Here is a 21742-nt window from a genome sequence, read left to right as displayed (position 1 = left end):
ATGAAATGTTCACATTATCATTTCAGAATATGAAGTATCGACTCAAAACAATTCATATTAAATATCAGTTGGCAATATTTCAAATTATGTCAACTGATATTTAGTACAAATGGCTTTAAATGGATATTTCAGATCATGAAATCACACGAACATTTCTTATCAATTGATTTCGTTTGACTCTCAAGTGACACCTATTAACGTTAATTGATACAAACTGTTCATCTATTTCATATGATAATAAATGTCATAATTTAACATTCATTCATTAAATGATTATAATTGTGCTATTTCAAATGATATCAAATGACTTTTTACTAGGATAGGCTAATTTTCAATTAATCTGTAAAATTTATCTAATTAGCTAGCAGTTTATAAAATTGATAATGAGATTATAGTAAGATTAATTTAATCAAGTACAGTACATGTTAATATTATTGTAGAATTGCAATTCACAATATTTAGTAGAAGAATAAAAATTCTTGAGAAATCAATACTTTAACGTAAGAAAGTAAGGTTGTTAATTAAATTTTACCAAATAAAGTCACTTCAAATTTTGCTTTATTTTATATTAGATTTCAAATTTTATGAATTATATCAGTTTTACATCTATGATCTTATAATTTTCAGGAATTTAATTAGCATTTTTATAACTTAGTTGAATTTATATTATATATAAATATCTATATGAAGTTTATTTTACTTACCATAACAGTGAAGCGATAAATAGGTTTACTCTCACGATCAATTATTCCTCTTGCAAACAATTCTCCTGTCTGAACATCAACAGAAAATGGAAAATCTGACACAAAAAAATTCTTGATGAACATTTTGAAATATATTTTAAAAATTTATGTCCTTTAATAAAGCCTAATTTAGAAAACTAAAATATAAAATAAGTATACCTTTATCAATGGTTTTAACTATTGTATAGTCAACTAATCCATTTTTGCCTGTATCTTGATCAACCGCATGCAGAACACCAAGTTGAAGACGTTTACCAGTATAATTTCCTTCTTTGACAGTAAAAGTATATTCCGATTTCACAAAAGTTGGATGATGATCATTTACATCAACAATGGTTATGTTTACTTTAGTGAAAGATGCTAAACCATGCCCATCTACTGCAGTAATATTTAAAAGTATTGCAGAACTTGGTTTTAGTTTGCTGACAACATACAGTTCACCTAAAGATACACAATTGTTATTTTGAAAAAACATTTACTAAATAAACTAAGAGCATCATTTAAAAATTTGCAAATTTCTGAACATGCATTCATAATTAATTCCTTCCAGCCATTTTGTGTTTAATTAAGTGTCTTTTGAAATTTGTACAACACAACATCCACAGATAAAGCTTCAAATTGTATAAAATTCACATAAAAATATCTCCCAAGACTAATTCATTGCACTTTCATACTCGTTTATTAACCAGATTCAATAGAAATTTTTATCGGTTAATCACAAGCAAATAGAAAATTTTCTTACAATTAAACCGAAATATGTAATGCATATTTTCTTCTCTTAAAAATAATACAAATTAATAGATTTCATTTAATAAATTATTAATATTTTTTATAATTTTAAAAATGTTTTTATGTTAGATTAGATCATTCTCTTACAAATCTCTTAAGTACAGAATAGAACAGTGTTTCCCAACCTTTTTTGTGCTATGCCCCCTAAGCCTTTCTAAAATTCTTATGCCCCCTAGCATATACAGCAGCTATATGGTTAACTTAAACTCTGGACGAGTCCATTTTCAAATTGCCCCACTTAACAATCCAATTGGCCCCATGTTGGCAAACACTGGTGTAGAATGTTGATAATGCATGATAATGTGAAAAATGTATCTGTAATCTCTATGTATAATTTAGTCTCTATGGGGTGACACCACAATGAGATTTTGCACCACCTCAAAATCTTCCTAGGGCAGCCTCTGGTTCAGCCCTCTGGTTCAGCCCGTGAAAAAAGTTTTCTTTCCAATTTGGCCCTGGGCAAACACTATTGGCCACCCCTGGGCTAGTACATGGTATACAACATTAAAAAATCAGGTTAGAGTTTTTAATTCCTTTGTGGCATGAGGCAGTGGTGGCAAAAATTTTGTAGACAAAGGAAATAAAAAAATGAAATATAATTTATTTATACATATTCATTTGAAATTGAAATACAATAGAATTGTGTATTTATAACAAAGAGAAATGAACAACTTAAATATTTAATCACTAAAATTTTAGACTGCCATGATCAGAAATAGATCCTGACCATGGCAACCTAAAATGATAAGTATTAGAGAAAAACTGAGTAAATATACTATAAATGAACCCTAAGGCAATTCAGGATACTATAAAGCTGTGAACATGACCTCATGAGAATATCTGCAGCTGCCCAAATCTACATGTTTGATTTTAAATCAGTTTTGGAAAGAGATGTTACCCTATCTACATTTTGATAATATGTAAATAACTAGCAGAAAATACACTAGGTATCTCCATAAATGTGGATAATAAACACTTAATGTGATACTTGTGATAAACACTTAACTGAAGAATAAAAAGCTTTCAAAACAACAAGTTTTTAGATGCATGAACGTAACTTATGCTACCACTATGTGTCTGAATACAAATCATAAATGATATGACAATGCTACCAACCTTTTATTTTTTACAATATTTCATGACTGGCTTTTCTCCAATCTTCCCTAATAATTAAACTATTGCCTTGAACAGATAGATGCAAAATGTTTTTAATAAAAAAAAAAGTATTTTCTGATTGCTTGATTAGTCATACAAGGTACAGTACCAGCATATTAAGGATATATGGTTGGTAACATTTTCATCCTATACAAACTGGATAAATACTTTCTAAAAAGTAAAAATTCTACAGAACATTTTAGAAAACCAGTTAGAATTAATTTCTGAATAAATTTAACTTATATTCAACAAATAATAATACTAATAGAAAAATTAATTTAAATCCTAATATTCAAATTGATATCTTCAACAATGATTTACTACAAACAATACAATACAATCTTTAATGCCAATGCTGTTAACATTAGCATTAAATAACATTCATTTTTTTAAAATAAAATAATAAGATTACAATTTACTTTGAACATAACATCAAAACGATTTATTAATTTAATATTCCCATTATAAAAATATATGAATCTGACTTTAATAATAAAAGTATTTAAATAAAATTGTAAATTATTACCAGTTTGTCGGTCTACTCGAACTTCTCCTTTATCACCAGAAGTGATAAAATATTCAACTTTACTATTAGGTCCTTTACCATCAGCATCTAGTGCTCTCACTTCTGCTATTTTTGAACCTGGACGAGCTGTTTCTGGTAATAATATACGAAGAGGACCGTGTTGGAAAACTGGAACATTATCATTTTCGTCTTCTATATTTATAGTAAGTTGAGTCGATGAACTGAGATTTCCCAAATCAGTAGCTGTAACCTAATTTAAAAATACCAATAGTAAAATTATGAATATCATCCATAGAATACATTAAAACTTTTGTATAATATAAAACTAATACCTTTAGATTATAAACTTCTTGACGTTCTCTATCTAAAACTCCAAGGGGATCTGAACTAGTATAAACCACAATACCATTCTCCAGAATAGAAAATAAATCACTTCCTTTTCCACTTAAAGAATAACGAATAATAGAATTATTTCCACTATCTTTATCAATTGCTTGTATTGCTGGATCCTGCAAATTAGAGAATCTTATTATAAAACTCTGACAAAAAATTTGATTCATTATATATAAATATTTTAAAAACTTACAATAACAACTGCGGTTCCTGGTGGAGAATTTTCTTTAATTTTTCCTTCATATGAGTGTTTAAATGTTGGTATTTCATCATTGACGTCCAAAACATCAACAGTAACTTCACAAACACTCTGAAATTAATAAAAAATGAAGCAATTTACATATTTTTTCATTAATAAATTATAAGTGTATTTTATTTTTAAAAAATGAGTTTATAAATTTTATTTAACAACTTCATATAAAAGCTTCACATTATTTGCATGCCTGCCATATTTCAATGTAATATACTGTATTAATGCTTATTTAATAATTAAAAACCATCACTTTTAGTAATTGAATGAACTGGTTTTTCAAGGAATTACTAAAACTTAAATATAAATTCTTGAAACAATAAAGAAATTGTATTTAAAGTATATAATAACTAAGATATAAAAATAAATTTACCACTTTAGTAGATGGTTTTCGTTCTTGCAACATAACAGTGAAAGTATATTGGCTTCGTTTTTCTCTATCTAATCCAACTTTTGTGAAAATATAACCATCCTAAATTAAATAATTAAGTGGAACATTATAATATTGTACATTAATTAAATTAAAATTATTAAAAGAGAAACTGTAAAGAAACATTATATATATATATATATTTGTTAAATTACCTTTGTAATATTAAAGAGTCTCCTTAAATCAACATTAACTATGCTATACTTTGTCTGACTAAAAAGTCTCTGCATTCTTGCTTGTAATTCGACTTGTCCTACTTTAGCACCAACAATATTCTCAAGCACAGAAAATCTGTACTGTAGTTGATGGAAACGTGGATCTCTTTCTTCAGCTTCTTGCACAAAAATATTTAATTGTGTCTAAAATATATATCATAAATTATATACTATGCTATTAATAACTAATTTATTATTTTTACAACAAAATATCAGTACCTCACTTGTCCATAGTCCATCAAAAGCTTCCACTGTTATAGCATACTCTCTACTTTCTGATATATCTAATTGTCGAGTAACATTCACTAATCCAGATTTAGGATCAATACTGAATGGAACTAATGAAAAAAATATTTTAAATAATAATAATATTTTTATTAAAATTAAAATTAAATTATAATATACCATTTCCAGTATCAGGTGCAAATGAATATTTCATATCTGTGTTGTAATCAGCATCTGCATCTTTAGCAACCATTGTTGTTATAATTGCTCCAACAGGTACATTTTCAGAAATAAATTTATAATATATTTCTTTGTCAAAAACTGGAGGACTATCATTAATATCATGTATAACAACAGCTACCTAGAAATTATTAAGAAAGAATTTACTGTATTATAACTGTTTTTCTAATTAAAACTATAGAAAATCTTATTTTCAAAAATATTTATTTACTGTTGTTGTCCCAGTTAGAGGTGGTATTCCTCTATCCTTAGCAGCAATTAATACTAAACGAAGTGCTGTATCAGTAACACCAAACTGCTCTCTATCCAATTCTTTAATAACTGTTAAAACTGCCTAAAATATTACATAATTTTCATAAATATATTAGTATAAAATACGTAGTTATAATTTATGCCATTGTATACATATACATATATATATATATAGCTTACTCCTTTCTCATATGGTTCTAATTTAAATAATTTTTCACTATTTCCTTCTTCAATGAAAATGTCCATTTCACTGTTTAATCCTTCATCTTTATCAACTACAGGAAGATACATTTTTGTACCAATACTTGCTGTTCCTGTAAGAAAATTTAAATCATATTTGTCATTTAATTTTAAAAAAATAAATGGAAAATAATTTATAATAATTTGTTATAAATTTAGTTTTTAAGAGAACTAGATATTGAATTTATTAATTAATTTAACATATTAATTCAACATATAGTTCTCTTAAAACTAAATTTTGATTAAAAATATAAAAATTACATGAGCAAAAATTTATTTAAAATATTTATTTATAAGAGATCAGAGTGATAAGTTCTTGCCCTGGCCTACTCAGTAGTATATTTGGCAGAAGCAGATGAAGCAGCATGATAAAGGTATTATCAAAGATTTAATCTATTGAAAATGAAAAAAGTTGTATTGTTTTTGTGCAGGAAAAATTGCAAAGACAGAATGGTAGAAAGCAATGTCCAATTTAACAAAACAGAACTGGCATACACCACTCAGAAAACAGTGACTGAAAACTGAAGTTTAAATAGGTCCAACATTCATCCTATTTCACTGACTTAGCTTCCCCATTTGATAAAACATCTGTAAAGAAGACAAGCAACTATGAAGGAATAGTTTTAGGTCCAAAGTTCCAAATATTTTCAGTGGGGTAAAAACTTTGGAATGTCACCATAGGAAATGCATTTGAGACCAAAGGGGAATTATATAAAATAATATAGTGATCATTCATATACAGTGTTTGCTTCTGTGTTAAGCCAAGAATTTACCAGCATGTCTATGAAATATTTATAAATAATAATAATTTAATATTTTTCAAGAATTTTGTAATTTTTAGAATATATACATGTGCATGTGTATAAAATTAAGATAATTACCTTCTGTGACATTTAATAAATAAGTTTCATTTGAAAAAGTTGGAGTCCAATCATTTTCATCTAGTATATTAATCTGAACATCTGCAAAGCCCTGAAAAATTTTTAAAAATTGAAATTTTAGAATTCTAATAGATAATAATTTTAAATTTAAAGTTTCAAATAGACTGAATAATTAGTTACGGTATTATTGGCAGAATCTATAGCTAATACTCTCAGCATAAATTTTGGAATGGTTTCTCGATCAGGAGGAACTTTAACTGATAAAACACCAGTACTACCTTCAATACGAAAATCTTGTCCTCCATTTCCTATATTACAAATTATTCTTAATCAATATCATATGAAATTTTATCATTTTTAAATATTTATTGACAATATTACCATCTACAATAAAGTATCGAAGCCTTTTATCTAATTCATCCCTATCAGTTGCAGTTAACTGTGCAACAACATGGCCAGCTTGAGAATTCTAAACAAGTATAAAATATTTAATATTTAGTAATTGTTTAAAACACATAACAAAAAAAAAAGTATATAATGAGAATTTTTATATAATTTTTTCAAATTTATAAAAAACCCACCTCTTTTAAATCAATAACAAATAGACTTTTTTCAAAAACTGGACTGTTATCATTGACATCTTCTACATAAATTCTAACATAAGTACTTCCACTACAACGTTGATTACTCGCTGTTATCTTTAAATATTTCATGAAATGTAATTTACAGTTTAATTCTACAATAACAAAAAACAAATTAAACTCACTGCTAGAGTATACATTCCGTGTAATGTTGGATTCATTGTATCTCTATCTAATGGTTTCTTAACACGTAATGAAACATTATTTGATCTAATATCCACAAAAAAGTTATCATTTGAGTTATCTTCAGTTATTTGGTATGATAACTGAAATATATAAAGTAAAGAAAGTATTTTATTTAAAATGAAAACTAAAAATTAAAAATTTTTGATTTTATGCAACTTACTTTATCAAATATTGCCATATCTTCAACTAATAAAGTAGGCAAAACAACCATATCTGGTGGTGCTGTTTCTTTAATTGAAGTAAAGTATTCTGAGAATGGAAATTTCGGACATCTCAAGCTTTCTGGTTTTATCTTGACAACAACCTAAATTATTCAAAGAAAATAACTTGAGTAAAAATATGTATTATTTAAAATAACTTACATAACATACTTAATTATGTTTATTAATGGTCCTAAAAATTATGATTAATTTACTTATAAATTTCTATATGTTAAATTTTTAATAAACTAAAAACTTATATTATAAAATCTAATATGTAAGTATATAATAATGAAAATATATAATCTGTAATTTAAGAAAAATATATACTTTAATACAGTATATAAATAAATAATACCATGATTTTGTGCAAACCTGCATCCTGCCCCGCAAAAAATTACAAGAACAAAAAAGACAAAACCTTTGTATAATTTAATTGTATTTCATTCAATTTGAACAACACAACAGGAAAGACTTAATATTTTAATTCTGTAACACATCAATATTTTTAGAATTTGTAACTAGTCAATGATTTTAATATTTGTTTGAACTGTTAATGTTCTTTAGTTTTAACTCATGATTGTAATTTAAAATACAATCTCTCTACACACCGGTGTTTAAATAAAATAAAATAAATATAGAATTCGGAAGAGATTCATATCGAATGTTTATTTGAATATTAAAGGCCCATTCCTTATAGCCTGAAGAAGTGCCCAGGAGGGGCGACGAAAACGTTCACAATTCTGCAATTCTAAAAATAGAAGCACTCCGGTTAAAGGTTTGAAGAGTTATTTATTTTATTGTAATTTAAAATCTGAATATAACTTGCTTCATCATATAAACCACAACCCTTTTCAAATTATCTTTCAAGCAAAGATAAAGATAAATTATGGTATATACAGAGTGTCCATAAAGTCCATGTGGAATTTAAAAAATTTATAACTTTAGTATTTGTGATAGAGAAATTATGTAGAATGTATTTAAAATAAGAAAATCTACATTTTTTTATTGTTTTATTGTATTTTATTCAATTGTCAAAAAAGAATGGTCCTATGATTTGATTTTTTCCCAAAGCACACCACGCATTAATTTTAAGAGAGTCTCTTTCATGTTCAACAGTTTCATTTGGGTTATTAGTTTCCCAAATTTGGCAATTATGACCTTGCCACTAATGTGAAATGTTGCTTCATCAATGAACTTTAAACTACTCACAAATGCATCATCATTGCCAAGTTTTTCATTGAACTGATGGAAGAAAGTTAGCCATAAATGATAGTCCTCTTCTAACAATTTTTGATACAATTGAAGAATTACTAAATAATTTTACTTAAAACTGGGTACATTAAGCTTCCTAATACTTTTTACAGATTTTTTCTATCACAAATACTAATAAAGTTATAAATTTTTAAAATTCCACACAGACTTTATGAACACTGTATAATGCCCAATATATGCATATCAAAAAATATCTAATACTACATATTTGACTTTCCAGACAAAACATTATATATTTATAAATGAGAAGCAAATGAACACAAATTATTTCAGATCATGATAAATGTATAATTAGTTGTACCAAGAGGCAAATTGAAATCAGTACTGTAATTGAAATTTATTAATTAAAAAGGTATTTAATGAATAAATTTTGTTCTTTGTTCATATAATATAACAGAAATAGCAAGAAATATATAAAATAAAATTCACTTATACATAATTCACTTGTGTTAACTAATGCATATACAGTAATACAAAATTTTACAATAAACTATTATATTCTAGTTATATGTTATTTATAATTAAAGAGAAGAATTAGAATAATTATTCATAAATTTAAAAATTCTGTACTATTTCTGATGGCATTTTAGAACAAAGTTTTGATTCATGATACAATTATTCTCCAAATCCAAAAATAAACTTCTCAATAATAAGCATATGCAAAATTATAATAAAATTAATACATAATATAAATAAAACTGAATACATACCGATGTTTCAACAAACTGCATTAGATTATTTCGATTATGAGCAGAAACAAGAAAATCATAAAATGGCACATGTTCATTTGAAAGCTTTGTGGCTGTTGTTATTTTACCCTGTAATGTAAAAATAAATTATGAAATATTTTAAATGAAGTTTTATAAATACATATTAAGAAAGAAAAATCCTAATTTAATTTTTATAAAAATTTCCATATAAATATATAATAAACATACCGTTTTATGATTAATGGTAAATTGCCGAAGTGCAGGACCAGTTGGTTTACTAATATTATACCATACTGGATTTCCATTTGGAATAACTGCTTTGACATCTAAGACAGTGCTTCCAACTTCTAACATGCCATCAACATCAACCAAATATTGGGTTGAAGTAAATTTTGGAAGTGGTTCGTCAGCATTATCTCGGAATATTTCAATAGTTATCTCTGCTGTGCTGCAGATAAAAATATTAAATTTACTAAATTAATTGATATTCAGATACGTTTAAGTAAAATATAATGAAATGCTTAATTATAATATGGAAGCTATAAAAATAAACTTAAGAATATAATGATAAGAGAGAAGAGAGACAAGATTATCCCAACACTAATGTCTGAATCAGTGCCGGCCCGAGGCAAGTTTAAGGATGGAGCGAGATCCTATTATGGCGCCCCTTTGGTGGCCCCTAATTTATACCCTTTACTTTTCTTTAACACTGAGGCGCCACCTAAAACTTAGCGCCTGGAGCGGATGCTCTGTTCGCCCTATGGTAGGGCCGGCTCTGGTCTGAATATATTTTTATAAATTAAAACAATATTTGACTAAAGTGCTTTCAATTGTATTAATCATTAGTTATTTAAATAATTATTATGTTGCTTATATAAAATATTTTTTATAATAAGTTAGTTAATATCTAGAACAGAAGAATAAAATTTTATCTTTTGTAATTATTGTAGTACATAAAAAGTAAATAATTCCATTACTGTAAACTTTTCTTAAAATCTTTAAATAAATTTTTTGGAAACAAACATTTAATTTAAACATTTATCACAACAACAACACCAGTAATAATTTACCTTATGAAACTGACAACCAGTGTGCAAAGTAAAACAAAATGAAAATTCACCATGAATGTTTTTGAACTCCCAGAGTTCTTCTTAAAACGTTAAATGGATGTCCAATGGAATGTAAAAGCTTTGGAATACAACCATTCGAACAGTCAACCCTTTTGACTCCATTTCATCCTTTTAAAATTTCTCATGCATCCAATTCGAACAATTGTTCAAATGGTTGTATTCCAAAGCTTTTACGTTCCATTGGATATCCATTTAACGCCTGAAGAAGAACTCTGGGGAGTTCAAAAACATTCATGGTGAATTTTCGTTTTGTTTTTCTTTGCACACCAGTCATCGGTTTTTGCAAGGTACATTATTAAACATTTATACTGAGAGCAATCTGAAAGACCATTTATTTCAAATAATATATCAAAATGTCTGAATCAAATAGGAAAAATATTATTAATATATGTAAAAAAGTATCCTTCTTACAAGCAAGAAACTGAGCCAAAAGTATAAAGATTATATACAGAGTGGGCACAAAGTCCTATCACCTCTATGGAAAATTAATTATATGTTCCATTTATTTTTTGTTTTAGATAAAAGAACACAAATAATGGCTGATACAAGTAACTACACTATTGAAGAACAAATAATTGCTGGTTGTTGGGTTTATAAAAGGGAAAGAACAAGAAAAACAATGAAAGAGATGCATGCAAACTTCCATCAGAGATTTGGATGACAGCATTATCCAAAAATGAGATGGGAGCATAAGATTTTTAAAAATATTTTAAAAATATACTAAATATTAAAAATTAATTACCTGGAAAGAGGAAATGTTGCACCATCTGTAGCAATAATATTTAATTTTTCTGTAATTGGTAATAATGTTTGAGTGACATAAATCTGTCCTGTCTTAGAATGAACAGCAAATAATGGACTTGGTGGAATCATTTCATATTTTATTTCATTATTATTATTAACACCACTGTCTACATCAACTGCTTGTACTGTATAAATGACTTGTTTGGGTAGTGTAGAAAGTGGAATACGAATTACATGAGGCATTGATAAAAATACAGGACTGTTATCATTCATATCATTTACTGTTACCTATACAAGAAACAAAAATAAATACAACAATAAATATCAGAATAGGATTATATATAATATACAAAAATGTTTATTTCTACTAATATTTGTTAAATTTTACAATTATACAAAATAAATTTAGAAATTTATACCTGAATAGTAGTTGTAGCAAATTGTGGTTCTTTTGATTCATCTTGAGCTTCAACTGTCAATTCTAAATGTTTTGTTGTTTCATAATCTAAAGCTGAAACAAGTATAATTTTACCAGTATCTTCTTCTATTCTGAAAGCATTTGGAACTGTAGATCTCACTATTCTATATTTTAATTTTCCAGCTTTACCATCATCAGGATCAAAGGCATGAACATTTAATAAAGGTACATTAGCACGATTTTCATCTACTGATACAGAATATCCAAGTTTTTCAAATTTTGGAGGATTATTTCTCATTGTAGAAACACGCACTATAACCATTGTTTTTCCAATATTAGATGTAGCACCATGATCACGTGCAAAAACTTCCATTTCATATGTTGTATTTCTTTGACTAATTTTAGGAAGAGATGTCATTAAACGAACAACTCCCGTCTGAGAATCAACTTCAAATAATCCATGAGTATTTTTAATCCAATATGTAATTTCTCCATTACTTGCCAAATCTGGATCAATTGCTTGTACTTGCACAATGATTCTTCCAGCCGTAGAATGAGGTGGAATGCTCACAACATATCGATCTCTTTCAAATTTTGGTGGATTATCATTTTCATCTTCAACTTGTACAATGACAGGAACTCTAGTCTCATAAACTCCATCATAGGCTTTTACTATAAAATCAAAATTATCTTTTGCTTCTCTATCAAGTGACTGTTTTAGACAGATATCTCCAGTTTTCGGATTTATGGTGAATGGAATGTTGTTTTTATCTATCGAATATGATATGATATCAACAGTATCACCTCCATTTGCATGAGTCTGGAATATTTCAAATTGAGAAATAAATATATTATCAACATTTTTATTGATACATAGAAATGATTTATTATAAATAATTTATTTTGGAATTTTAAATACTTTATATTTTTTATAGAAAAATAAATTTTAAATGTATTTCAGTATTATCAAATGCTTTATGTAAGTCATATGCTAATAAAATGGATAATATGTTGAATCTGATGGATGATTTATCCAAATTTTAAAATATTTTTTTTAACTTTTTATTGTAAAAATTAGAAAAGCAAAAATATAAAAAATTAACTGGTAATATAACAGAATATATTAGTATATATTCTATTATATTACTAGTTATATAAAGAATAAAATATACTTTATATATTAGAATATGATATATACACTATATTAATAATTATGTATTTTAAAAACTCAAAACAAAAATTATTTACAGTTACTTTTTTAAAATAATTACAAAAGATTATATCAATAATAGATTACTTTTAAAAAACAATGTCCTGCTGGCAAGTTTTCTGGTAAAAATGCAGAATATGAAGTTTGAGAAAAGACAGGAGGATGATTATTTACATCAAGTACTTCAATCATTACAACAGCTAAACCATATAATGGACTTGTATGAGCTGAAATAATTATTTTTCATTAAAAATTATTATTCAAAATATTAAATGCATATAATTATTTTTATTTTTACAATGTTTTGTTGATAATGTCATACTGAAAATATATATTTTGTTATAATTTTAAAATAAAAACTTAACTTAAAAGATCATCTTATTAAATAACATTTTTTTAACATAAAATTAAAATTTTTTCTGCTTTATAATTAAATTAACTCATTTTACATCACAATTTTCTGTCTATATTACTTTACTGTAATTATTTTACAAGAATTATTAGAGATAAAAAGCTTTAGAATTATCAAATTAAACATTCCTTTAAAAAGATGAATTAATAATGATTATCTATTAAAAATTCATTTCTAATTCCTCTAACTGTTTGTTAAAATATAATTAACATACAGAAAAAATAAATAAATAAAATATCTTTGTCAATAATAAGTAATACTGTATGTATTTTAAGGCTATATTAGCATAAAAAACATTGAATACATATTACAAGAAACATGAAATTAATTTATAGGACAAATAATATAAATTGCCCAAAATAAAGCAATTTAAAATATTTCTTTTGAAACACAAAGGACAATATAATTAATAATAATAATAATAATAATAAATATACTATACTCACAATCTCTTGCTTCAACTAATAAAATATAATTCTTTTTGCGATCATAATCAAGTTTATGAGTTTCATTTGGAATCACTCTTATTTCACCACTGCTTGGAGATATAGCAAAGATTCCTTCTTCATTTCCACTTTTAATTATATACGTAAGGCTATTATTTTGAAGATCTCTATCATTAGCTTGAACCTATATATATGTACATAAATATAATTAAATAAATATTACAATGGATTATGTATGTAGCAGAAAAATGATTCAAAATAATTATTTGTAAAACTAAAATTTAATTTATTATACAAAATTAAGCAAATATTTTTTGTAATAATCATATTTTTCATTCCAGTTAAATGTTATATAAAAATAACTATAATAAAATCCCAATTATCTGAGATCTGATTAACCAAGGCAAATCCTGAGGCAAATCTGTGAGAGAATAACTATTTTTCTTATACTATAATTCATAAAAAAAGTTTAAAACAATAATTATACAAGAAATGAACATGTCTGTTAAAACTCATTTGTCCATTACATAATATCAACCTTAATACAGAATAATCTAAAATCAGTTTCCTATATTTCTATAAATAAATATTTTAAAATAACAATAAAATACTCACTTTGACTATGGGATAATTTGTTTGTTCTTTTTCATTAACTTTGCCATAATAAGTAAGTTGAGTAAAGACAGGAGGATAGTCATTTCTTTCTCTGACATGAATAGTTACTTGAACTCCAATACTGTTATTCTGAGGAACACCATCATCAGTTGCTCTTGCTATAAATGTATAACTTGTACGAGAATCCAAATCTTTTTGAACATACACATGACCAATGTTTTCATCAATTGAGAAAAATCCTTAAAAGTAGAGAAATAACAAATTAGAAATAAGACTTATGTAAAATAATATAATCAATATTTTAATGTTTTTAACCTGCATCGCCTCCAGTTAAACTATATTTTACATTATTTCCATCTCCATCAACAGCTTTTATTTGTCCTACTCTAGTTCCTCTGATTGCATTTTCTTCTACCCAGAAATCATATGGCAAACCCATAAATTCTGGAGCAAATTCATTAATATTCTGAACTTTGATGGTTACAAAAGCAGACCTAAGTAAAAAAAATTATGAGTTTTATACTTTTAAATAATAAAATTATTACTTATAAATATTGAAATTTTTCAAAAGTCTTTAACTATTGTCAACAACAATTTCCATTTACAATATACAAGAAATATGAAATACTGATATTTTGTACAGTTTTGATTTACGAAATCTTAGATATAGCATTAATATATCTAAATAAATATAAACATAAAAAATATTATCAAAAAGTTTGACTATTATTGCAACATATACAGGAAATCTTCATTCATTCGAACTCGGATAGTATGAAATCCTGTTAGTTTGTAACTACTTTTCTCCTGATGGGGATATAGAGATTTACATGTTAAGAAATTCGATTAGTTCAAAATACAGCTACCTCAAAATTTGAAGTGAAAATTCAGTCCAAACTGACATATGCTTATGCTAACTTGTTCGTTTAGATCAAAGTTCCTACATACTGTAAAAGAACAATAGACCAAGAACAACTCTAATCTGATCAATATGGCTTTACTTTTAAAGCAAAACATTTTCGGGTGTCACCTTACCCTTTTTTTCTCTCTTCTCATAGAATAAAGCTTCTTTTCAGGATTGCAAGATGGGCTACAAGTAGAAGATTAAGCTATTTGAAGGGTTCTATGCTACTAGATTTGAGTGACTTACTACATTTTGGGACATTTTAAAAATAATTTGGGCTACATTTTGAGGAATTTGCTTTACTTTTATTTTTTATAACCTATCTGGTAACCTGTGAGATTCTCACCAAACATGTGCTGTTTATCTTCACATTTATATTATTATTATTATTAATTATTAATTAATGGAAACAGCGTTCTTTGTATGTATTTATATCCTGTTTATAAATTACATCAATTACATGGCATTTGGCAGAGCATACAGATATATATATATATATAAATCTCAGATAATTCAAAACTCAAAGTCATAATTATTTCATCCCTTGAATTTGAACTAATAAGGATTTCCTGTAACTATAATTTTTAAAATATTTTATCATAAAACTGAAATTAAAAACTGCATTACCTAATTTACTTTTAGTCGTGCGTGAAAAAACTGTATATGTACACAAATAGTAAAAAATATACTGTTTTAACTAAATTTTCCAAATTATGAATGTTATTACTAGTTTACCAAATATTACTAAAAGAAGTTGTATTCATTACTTTAAATACTCTTAAAGTTGTAAGGGAATCATAATTATCCAAAGTGATGTGGACTTTGGGATAACTCTCAGATAATAAGATGTTTAGTACAAAGTGATCAACAAAATACAAGAATATTGTCATAAAGTCAAAGTTTTATGACAATTATAATTTAAACTTCTTTTATCTTTTTCAAAATTCATATTGTAGTGTGAAGTCATTATAGTAAACTCTTTTTAAAACCAGAGCTTCTTTTAAATACCATGCATCATCCAGCCATGGTTTGTGAAATTAACTATACAATACAATGTTCTCTTGTCTTTGTTGACAAAGTACTATTCCATATTCATCTTGAATAATACAGAATCTCAGTTAAGCAGGTGTCTATTAATTGAGACTCCATCGTATATTTATTAAAAACAGACAGGTATCTTTAAATTAATTCTCCTATTTTAGATTAAAAAAGCAAATTTCATAAAATTTTTATAAAACACACTAGCGACATAATAAAAATAATTCTGCAAAAAATAAATTGCATTCTACATAACTATAATTCACTGAAAAATCTATAAAATAAAATCATCTTTTAATTTGACCAATAAGTTCTAATATATTAAAAACTAATAATAATACAGTAGAACCTCGAAAACTCGGCTCTCGATAACCCGGCACTCCAGATAACTCAGCCACACCCTGGCAGGGCAAAAAACTCCTTAGTTAATTAATTTTCATTATAGACAGCTTTATAAAAGTATAAAAGCTCTCATAAAGTATTTTTCTGAGGTCTGTCTTATCAGGTAAATTACTGTACACAGTGTATTCATTAATTTTCATTTTCATGTAGTAAAGGCTCTATGCCTTCATAAAGGNTTACAAATTTAAAAATTCCATGTTTAAACTTTTAACAAACTACACTTTCTTAGTTAAGAAAATTTTCATTTTAAAGCAATAAAATGGAGAATCTTACGTAAAGTTAACTACTACTGTTATAATTCTGTTAATTAAAATAAATTTTTAAAATTTGCAATTATTTACATTTAATTAATTAATGTATTGTAAATTTACTAATTTATCTCTTAACAACATTAAGAGATACCAGCTTAAATTCTTTAAAAAATTAAAGTACAGTAAGCCCTCCATTTAACGAATTAATAGAGGAAGAGTTCGTTAAATCGAATTTATTTTTAAAATATATAATAATAATAACGAACTTATAATGTACGAGATGTATAAAAATTATAAATAAAATATTACTATAATGTACAGTACATTGTATAGTTTATACTCATTGCCTCATTAACTCGCTTGTTCTATTAGCGAATTAAAAACAATCTAAATTAAATAGAGGTCCATTAAATCGAGGGCCTACTATATTAATAATTAACGATTGCGTAAAATTATTCTAAATTACTTTTGTATAAATATATTTTGATTTAAAAACGTCTTTAATTTCTTCATTTTGTTATATAAATACTTAATTACGTTACTTAATTTATTTATTATTTATATTATTGATAAATATGGATATTTTTTGTGTGTTTAAGGAATGTTTTAACCTGACGACCTAGTAGCCTCTAAAGAAAGGTCCAGTCATCGAAGGTATTCTGGAATATGTGATTAGAATAAATAATGATTTTCAAAAAATATTTTTGGACAGACTGTGTCTTTTTTGATTAACTTAAAATTATCATCCGGCAAAATTTTACAAAATAAAGTATTTTATTAACTTACCCAGTTAATGGTGGTTGACCAGAATCAGTAGCATAAACAGTAAAGCTATGTTTATCTTTACTTTCATAATCCAATAGAGAAATCAATATCAGTGTTCCACTTGCATTATCAATCCTGAACACATCCTAAAAAAGAATTATAAAAGAATTTAATTATATTATATTTTATCTCTATTAGTTAAATTATTAAATGTAAAATACTCACGACTAACAATAAATAAAACTTGATTTAAATATAAAATAGCATTCAGAACTTTTTTATTTTGTTCATTTTCATCATTCAATCTTTATTATTGTTTATTAATAATTTAGTATTATAATATAATTTTTTAAATTTTTAATAAATGGTGAATATATTTTTAACATTGTTTTCTACTTTTTCCATAATTTATATCTCTCATAATTTGTACAACTAATTCTAACTTCTATAAAGTTTTGTATCATATGAAAACAATCTATTCAGTTAATTTAATACAGTCGACCCCAGTATAACACTGTTGATAATTCCGTTTTATATGAATTCCATGTTGTACGAGTCACTTAGATTTTACGAATATGTGAGCCGTTCACAGCCTGGCACATGTATTTGTAAAATCTAAGTGACTCGTACAACATGGAATTCATATAAAACGGAATTATCAACAGTGTTATACTGGGGTCGACTGTATTAAATTAACTGAATAGATTGTTTTCATATGATACAAAACTTTATAGAAGTTAGAATTAGTTGTACAAATTATGAGAGATATAAATTATGGAAAAAGTAGAAAACAATGTTAAAAATATATTCACCATTTATTAAAAATTTAAAAAATTATATTATAATACTAAATTATTAATAAACAATAATAAAGATTGAATGATGAAAATGAACAAAATAAAAAAGTTCTGAATGCTATTTTATATTTAAATCAAGTTTTATTTATTGTTAGTCGTGAGTATTTTACATTTAATAATTTAACTAATAGAGATAAAATATAATATAATTAAATTCTTTTATAATTCTTTTTTAGGATGTGTTCAGGATTGATAATGCAAGTGGAACACTGATATTGATTTCTCTATTGGATTATGAAAGTAAAGATAAACATAGCTTTACTGTTTATGCTACTGATTCTGGTCAACCACCATTAACTGGGTAAGTTAATAAAATACTTTATTTTGTAAAATTTTGCCGGATGATAATTTTAAGTTAATCAAAAAAGACACAGTCTGTCCAAAAATATTTTTTGAAAATCATTATTTATTCTAATCACATATTCCAGAATACCTTCGATGACTGGACCTTTCTTTAGAGGCTACTAGGTCGTCAGGTTAAAACATTCCTTAAACACACAAAAAATATCCATATTTATCAATAATATAAATAATAAATAAATTAAGTAACGTAATTAAGTATTTATATAACAAAATGAAGAAATTAAAGACGTTTTTAAATCAAAATATATTTATACAAAAGTAATTTAGAATAATTTTACGCAATCGTTAATTATTAATATAGTAGGCCCTCGATTTAATGGACCTCTATTTAATTTAGATTGTTTTTAATTCGCTAATAGAACAAGCGAGTTAATGAGGCAATGAGTATAAACTATACAATGTACTGTACATTATAGTAATATTTTATTTATAATTTTTATACATCTCGTACATTATAAGTTCGTTATTATTATTATATATTTTAAAAATAAATTCGATTTAACGAACTCTTCCTCTATTAATTCGTTAAATGGAGGGCTTACTGTACTTTAATTTTTTAAAGAATTTAAGCTGGTATCTCTTAATGTTGTTAAGAGATAAATTAGTAAATTTACAATACATTAATTAATTAAATGTAAATAATTGCAAATTTTAAAAATTTATTTTAATTAACAGAATTATAACAGTAGTAGTTAACTTTACGTAAGATTCTCCATTTTATTGCTTTAAAATGAAAATTTTCTTAACTAAGAAAGTGTAGTTTGTTAAAAGTTTAAACATGGAATTTTTAAATTTGTAAATTTACAAGATAATTTTTTATTAAGTTTTTCATTTTATGAATGCATTTAACTTGATTGTGTTTTAAGAACGTCGACTTCTTCCAGAATTAAAAAGTTAACAAATAACCGGATCATCGTTCTTTCTCCAAATTCTTTGCATACTTTGCAAAAGAGAGAGAGAGAGGGAAAAAAATATATAATTAATGAAAATCTCTACGTTGATTACATGGAGCGATCGTCAGAGATGAGCAGATGGCCTTGTTATTCCATCAAAATCGCTAGGGGAGGCCTTATATTCACAATAAGACTCAATTCGCTAAAAGAGATTCGACTTTCCAATATTAGAGACTTAAACTCGCTTTTATTATTTAAAAATATGGATACAAAAATAAAAGTTGTAACTTGAAAAGTGATTTATAGACACATAAATTCAAGTTTTTAAAGTTTCTTAGACTGTGTATTTATAAATAAACATATTGGACTTCAATTTGAAAAAAATTGTAGACCTATAAATTTCCATTGTAGTCCGTTCGTTTGTCTGTATGTCTATCCTTACTTAATCTCGAGAACGGTTTTAGATAGATAAAGGGCGAAGTTAGATATGGAAAATTTAGGGTAAGGAGCCAGGAGTAAATAAATACGAACTACCGGTTTGCATCGGAAGTCACGTTATTTCAATTTTAAAAAAATTTTCCCTTGATTGGAGTTAGATAGATGATTGGCACGACCCTATTGCTAACAGGAAAAGTATGTTGTACAGGGGAAAGACACAACTAAAAAATTAAGAATATTGTGATGATATTACAATAAATAATTGCTAGTTATTTCTATTTTTTTAACATGAAAATTGGGAAAGTTTAATTTCGGAACTGGACTTATACTCTGCTTATAATAATTTTTAAATATATTTATTTATACATAGTTAATCAACAATTTACATAGTTAAAAAAAAAATGTAAAATTTTTCTATATATGCATATACTGATATGAAATTAATTTAAAAAATATTTAGCTTTTTGAATACTTAAGTAAACTTTTCTACTACTGTAATTTACCATTTTCTTTTTTTTTTATTCCACTATTTTATAATAAAAAATGCTGAAGTTTTAATATAAAAATTTCTGCCAAAACAAACTTACGACTAATGATCAATTACTTAATCATCATCTTGTTAGAAAAATAAATATAAATATTGAAATAAAAAAAGTATAGCTTGTTTATGGCAAACAGAATCTTTTGAATATGCATGTCATCGTTACAAGCTTCGATGATTTCCTTAATTGCTAGAGTTAAGTTTCAAGTGGTTGATACAAAACTACGCAAATTTGCATATAAAACTGAAATAACCTCATCAACAACACGCATAAACATAATAATCTAGAAAACTTTTTGAAATATTTAGTAAACCAAGCATTATTTCCGTTTCTAATTAATAGTTTACATTATTTCAGAGTTAATGAACTCGAGAATAACATGAACATCATTGTCTGAAATTATTTATTTTCGATTTTTTTTACGTTGCAAAAGGAATCGAATCTTCGTCGAGATGTAATTAATTAAATTTTTTTGGAATAAAATATGAATAGGTCTCATATTTACTTAAAGAAATCCAAATTAAATATCAATTTCTCACGTGTCAAGTATCGTATTTTGATAACTTAAGTAAACTATTTTTATGATTATGTTAAATATAATTTATCAAAGTTTTCGTAAACAAATTAAAGTACGTTTTAAACTTATTGATATAATAATAGAGCAGTCTAAGGTTATCTGTTTCCGCGTTAAAAGACTTCTTATCTTAGAAAATACAGTAAACGTCCTCCTATATTCATCTCGAATCTCTTCTAAGCTGTAAATGTCATAGCTTGGAGCATTTCTTTAGAGAGAAACGGAAATTTTATTCCCTGTATTTTCTTTTTTAAAAATGTTTTTAAAATTTTGCATATTAATTTTATTCAATTTTTTCAAAGTAAAATTGAATTTATGAAGTTTTAAAGTGCGCAAAATATTTAAATAATATTAATTGTTTCCATAGAATTACAGTATAACATTTATTA

The 21742-nt window shown here is 25.6% G+C and overlaps 1 protein-coding gene across 1 annotated transcript in view; it reads right to left on the bottom strand.

Annotated features, from left to right (window-relative positions):
• Positions 1 to 21742, bottom strand: part of LOC111612416 (protocadherin Fat 4-like) — a gene marked incomplete at its 3' end in the record, with an annotated part of 81683 nt that overhangs the window by 20024 nt on the left and 39917 nt on the right. Inside the window, exons 23-48 of the mRNA XM_023353622.1 lie at positions 17708 to 17832; positions 14642 to 14820; positions 14327 to 14565; positions 13712 to 13895; positions 12941 to 13080; positions 11645 to 12463; positions 11224 to 11513; positions 9580 to 9799; positions 9352 to 9459; positions 7327 to 7470; positions 7106 to 7246; positions 6921 to 7037; positions 6721 to 6808; positions 6520 to 6647; positions 6340 to 6430; positions 5399 to 5532; positions 5178 to 5300; positions 4907 to 5087; positions 4721 to 4839; positions 4442 to 4645; positions 4230 to 4328; positions 3800 to 3916; positions 3546 to 3722; positions 3214 to 3463; positions 903 to 1184; positions 705 to 799 (exon numbers count right to left, since the gene is read on the bottom strand). Of these exons, the coding sequence (XP_023209390.1) occupies positions 705 to 799; positions 903 to 1184; positions 3214 to 3463; positions 3546 to 3722; positions 3800 to 3916; positions 4230 to 4328; positions 4442 to 4645; positions 4721 to 4839; positions 4907 to 5087; positions 5178 to 5300; positions 5399 to 5532; positions 6340 to 6430; positions 6520 to 6647; positions 6721 to 6808; positions 6921 to 7037; positions 7106 to 7246; positions 7327 to 7470; positions 9352 to 9459; positions 9580 to 9799; positions 11224 to 11513; positions 11645 to 12463; positions 12941 to 13080; positions 13712 to 13895; positions 14327 to 14565; positions 14642 to 14820; positions 17708 to 17832 (4794 nt within the window). The remainder of the gene's footprint in view (positions 1 to 704; positions 800 to 902; positions 1185 to 3213; positions 3464 to 3545; positions 3723 to 3799; positions 3917 to 4229; positions 4329 to 4441; positions 4646 to 4720; positions 4840 to 4906; positions 5088 to 5177; positions 5301 to 5398; positions 5533 to 6339; positions 6431 to 6519; positions 6648 to 6720; positions 6809 to 6920; positions 7038 to 7105; positions 7247 to 7326; positions 7471 to 9351; positions 9460 to 9579; positions 9800 to 11223; positions 11514 to 11644; positions 12464 to 12940; positions 13081 to 13711; positions 13896 to 14326; positions 14566 to 14641; positions 14821 to 17707; positions 17833 to 21742) is intronic.

Source organism: Centruroides sculpturatus, unplaced genomic scaffold, assembly GCF_000671375.1.
Source record: "Centruroides sculpturatus isolate CEXI.00-Female unplaced genomic scaffold, Cexi_2.0 scaffold1672, whole genome shotgun sequence".
NCBI lineage: Eukaryota > Metazoa > Arthropoda > Arachnida > Scorpiones > Buthidae > Centruroides > Centruroides sculpturatus.
The sequence above is the reverse complement of the archived record's forward strand: the minus strand, read 5'-3'. Positions and strand labels throughout refer to the sequence as shown.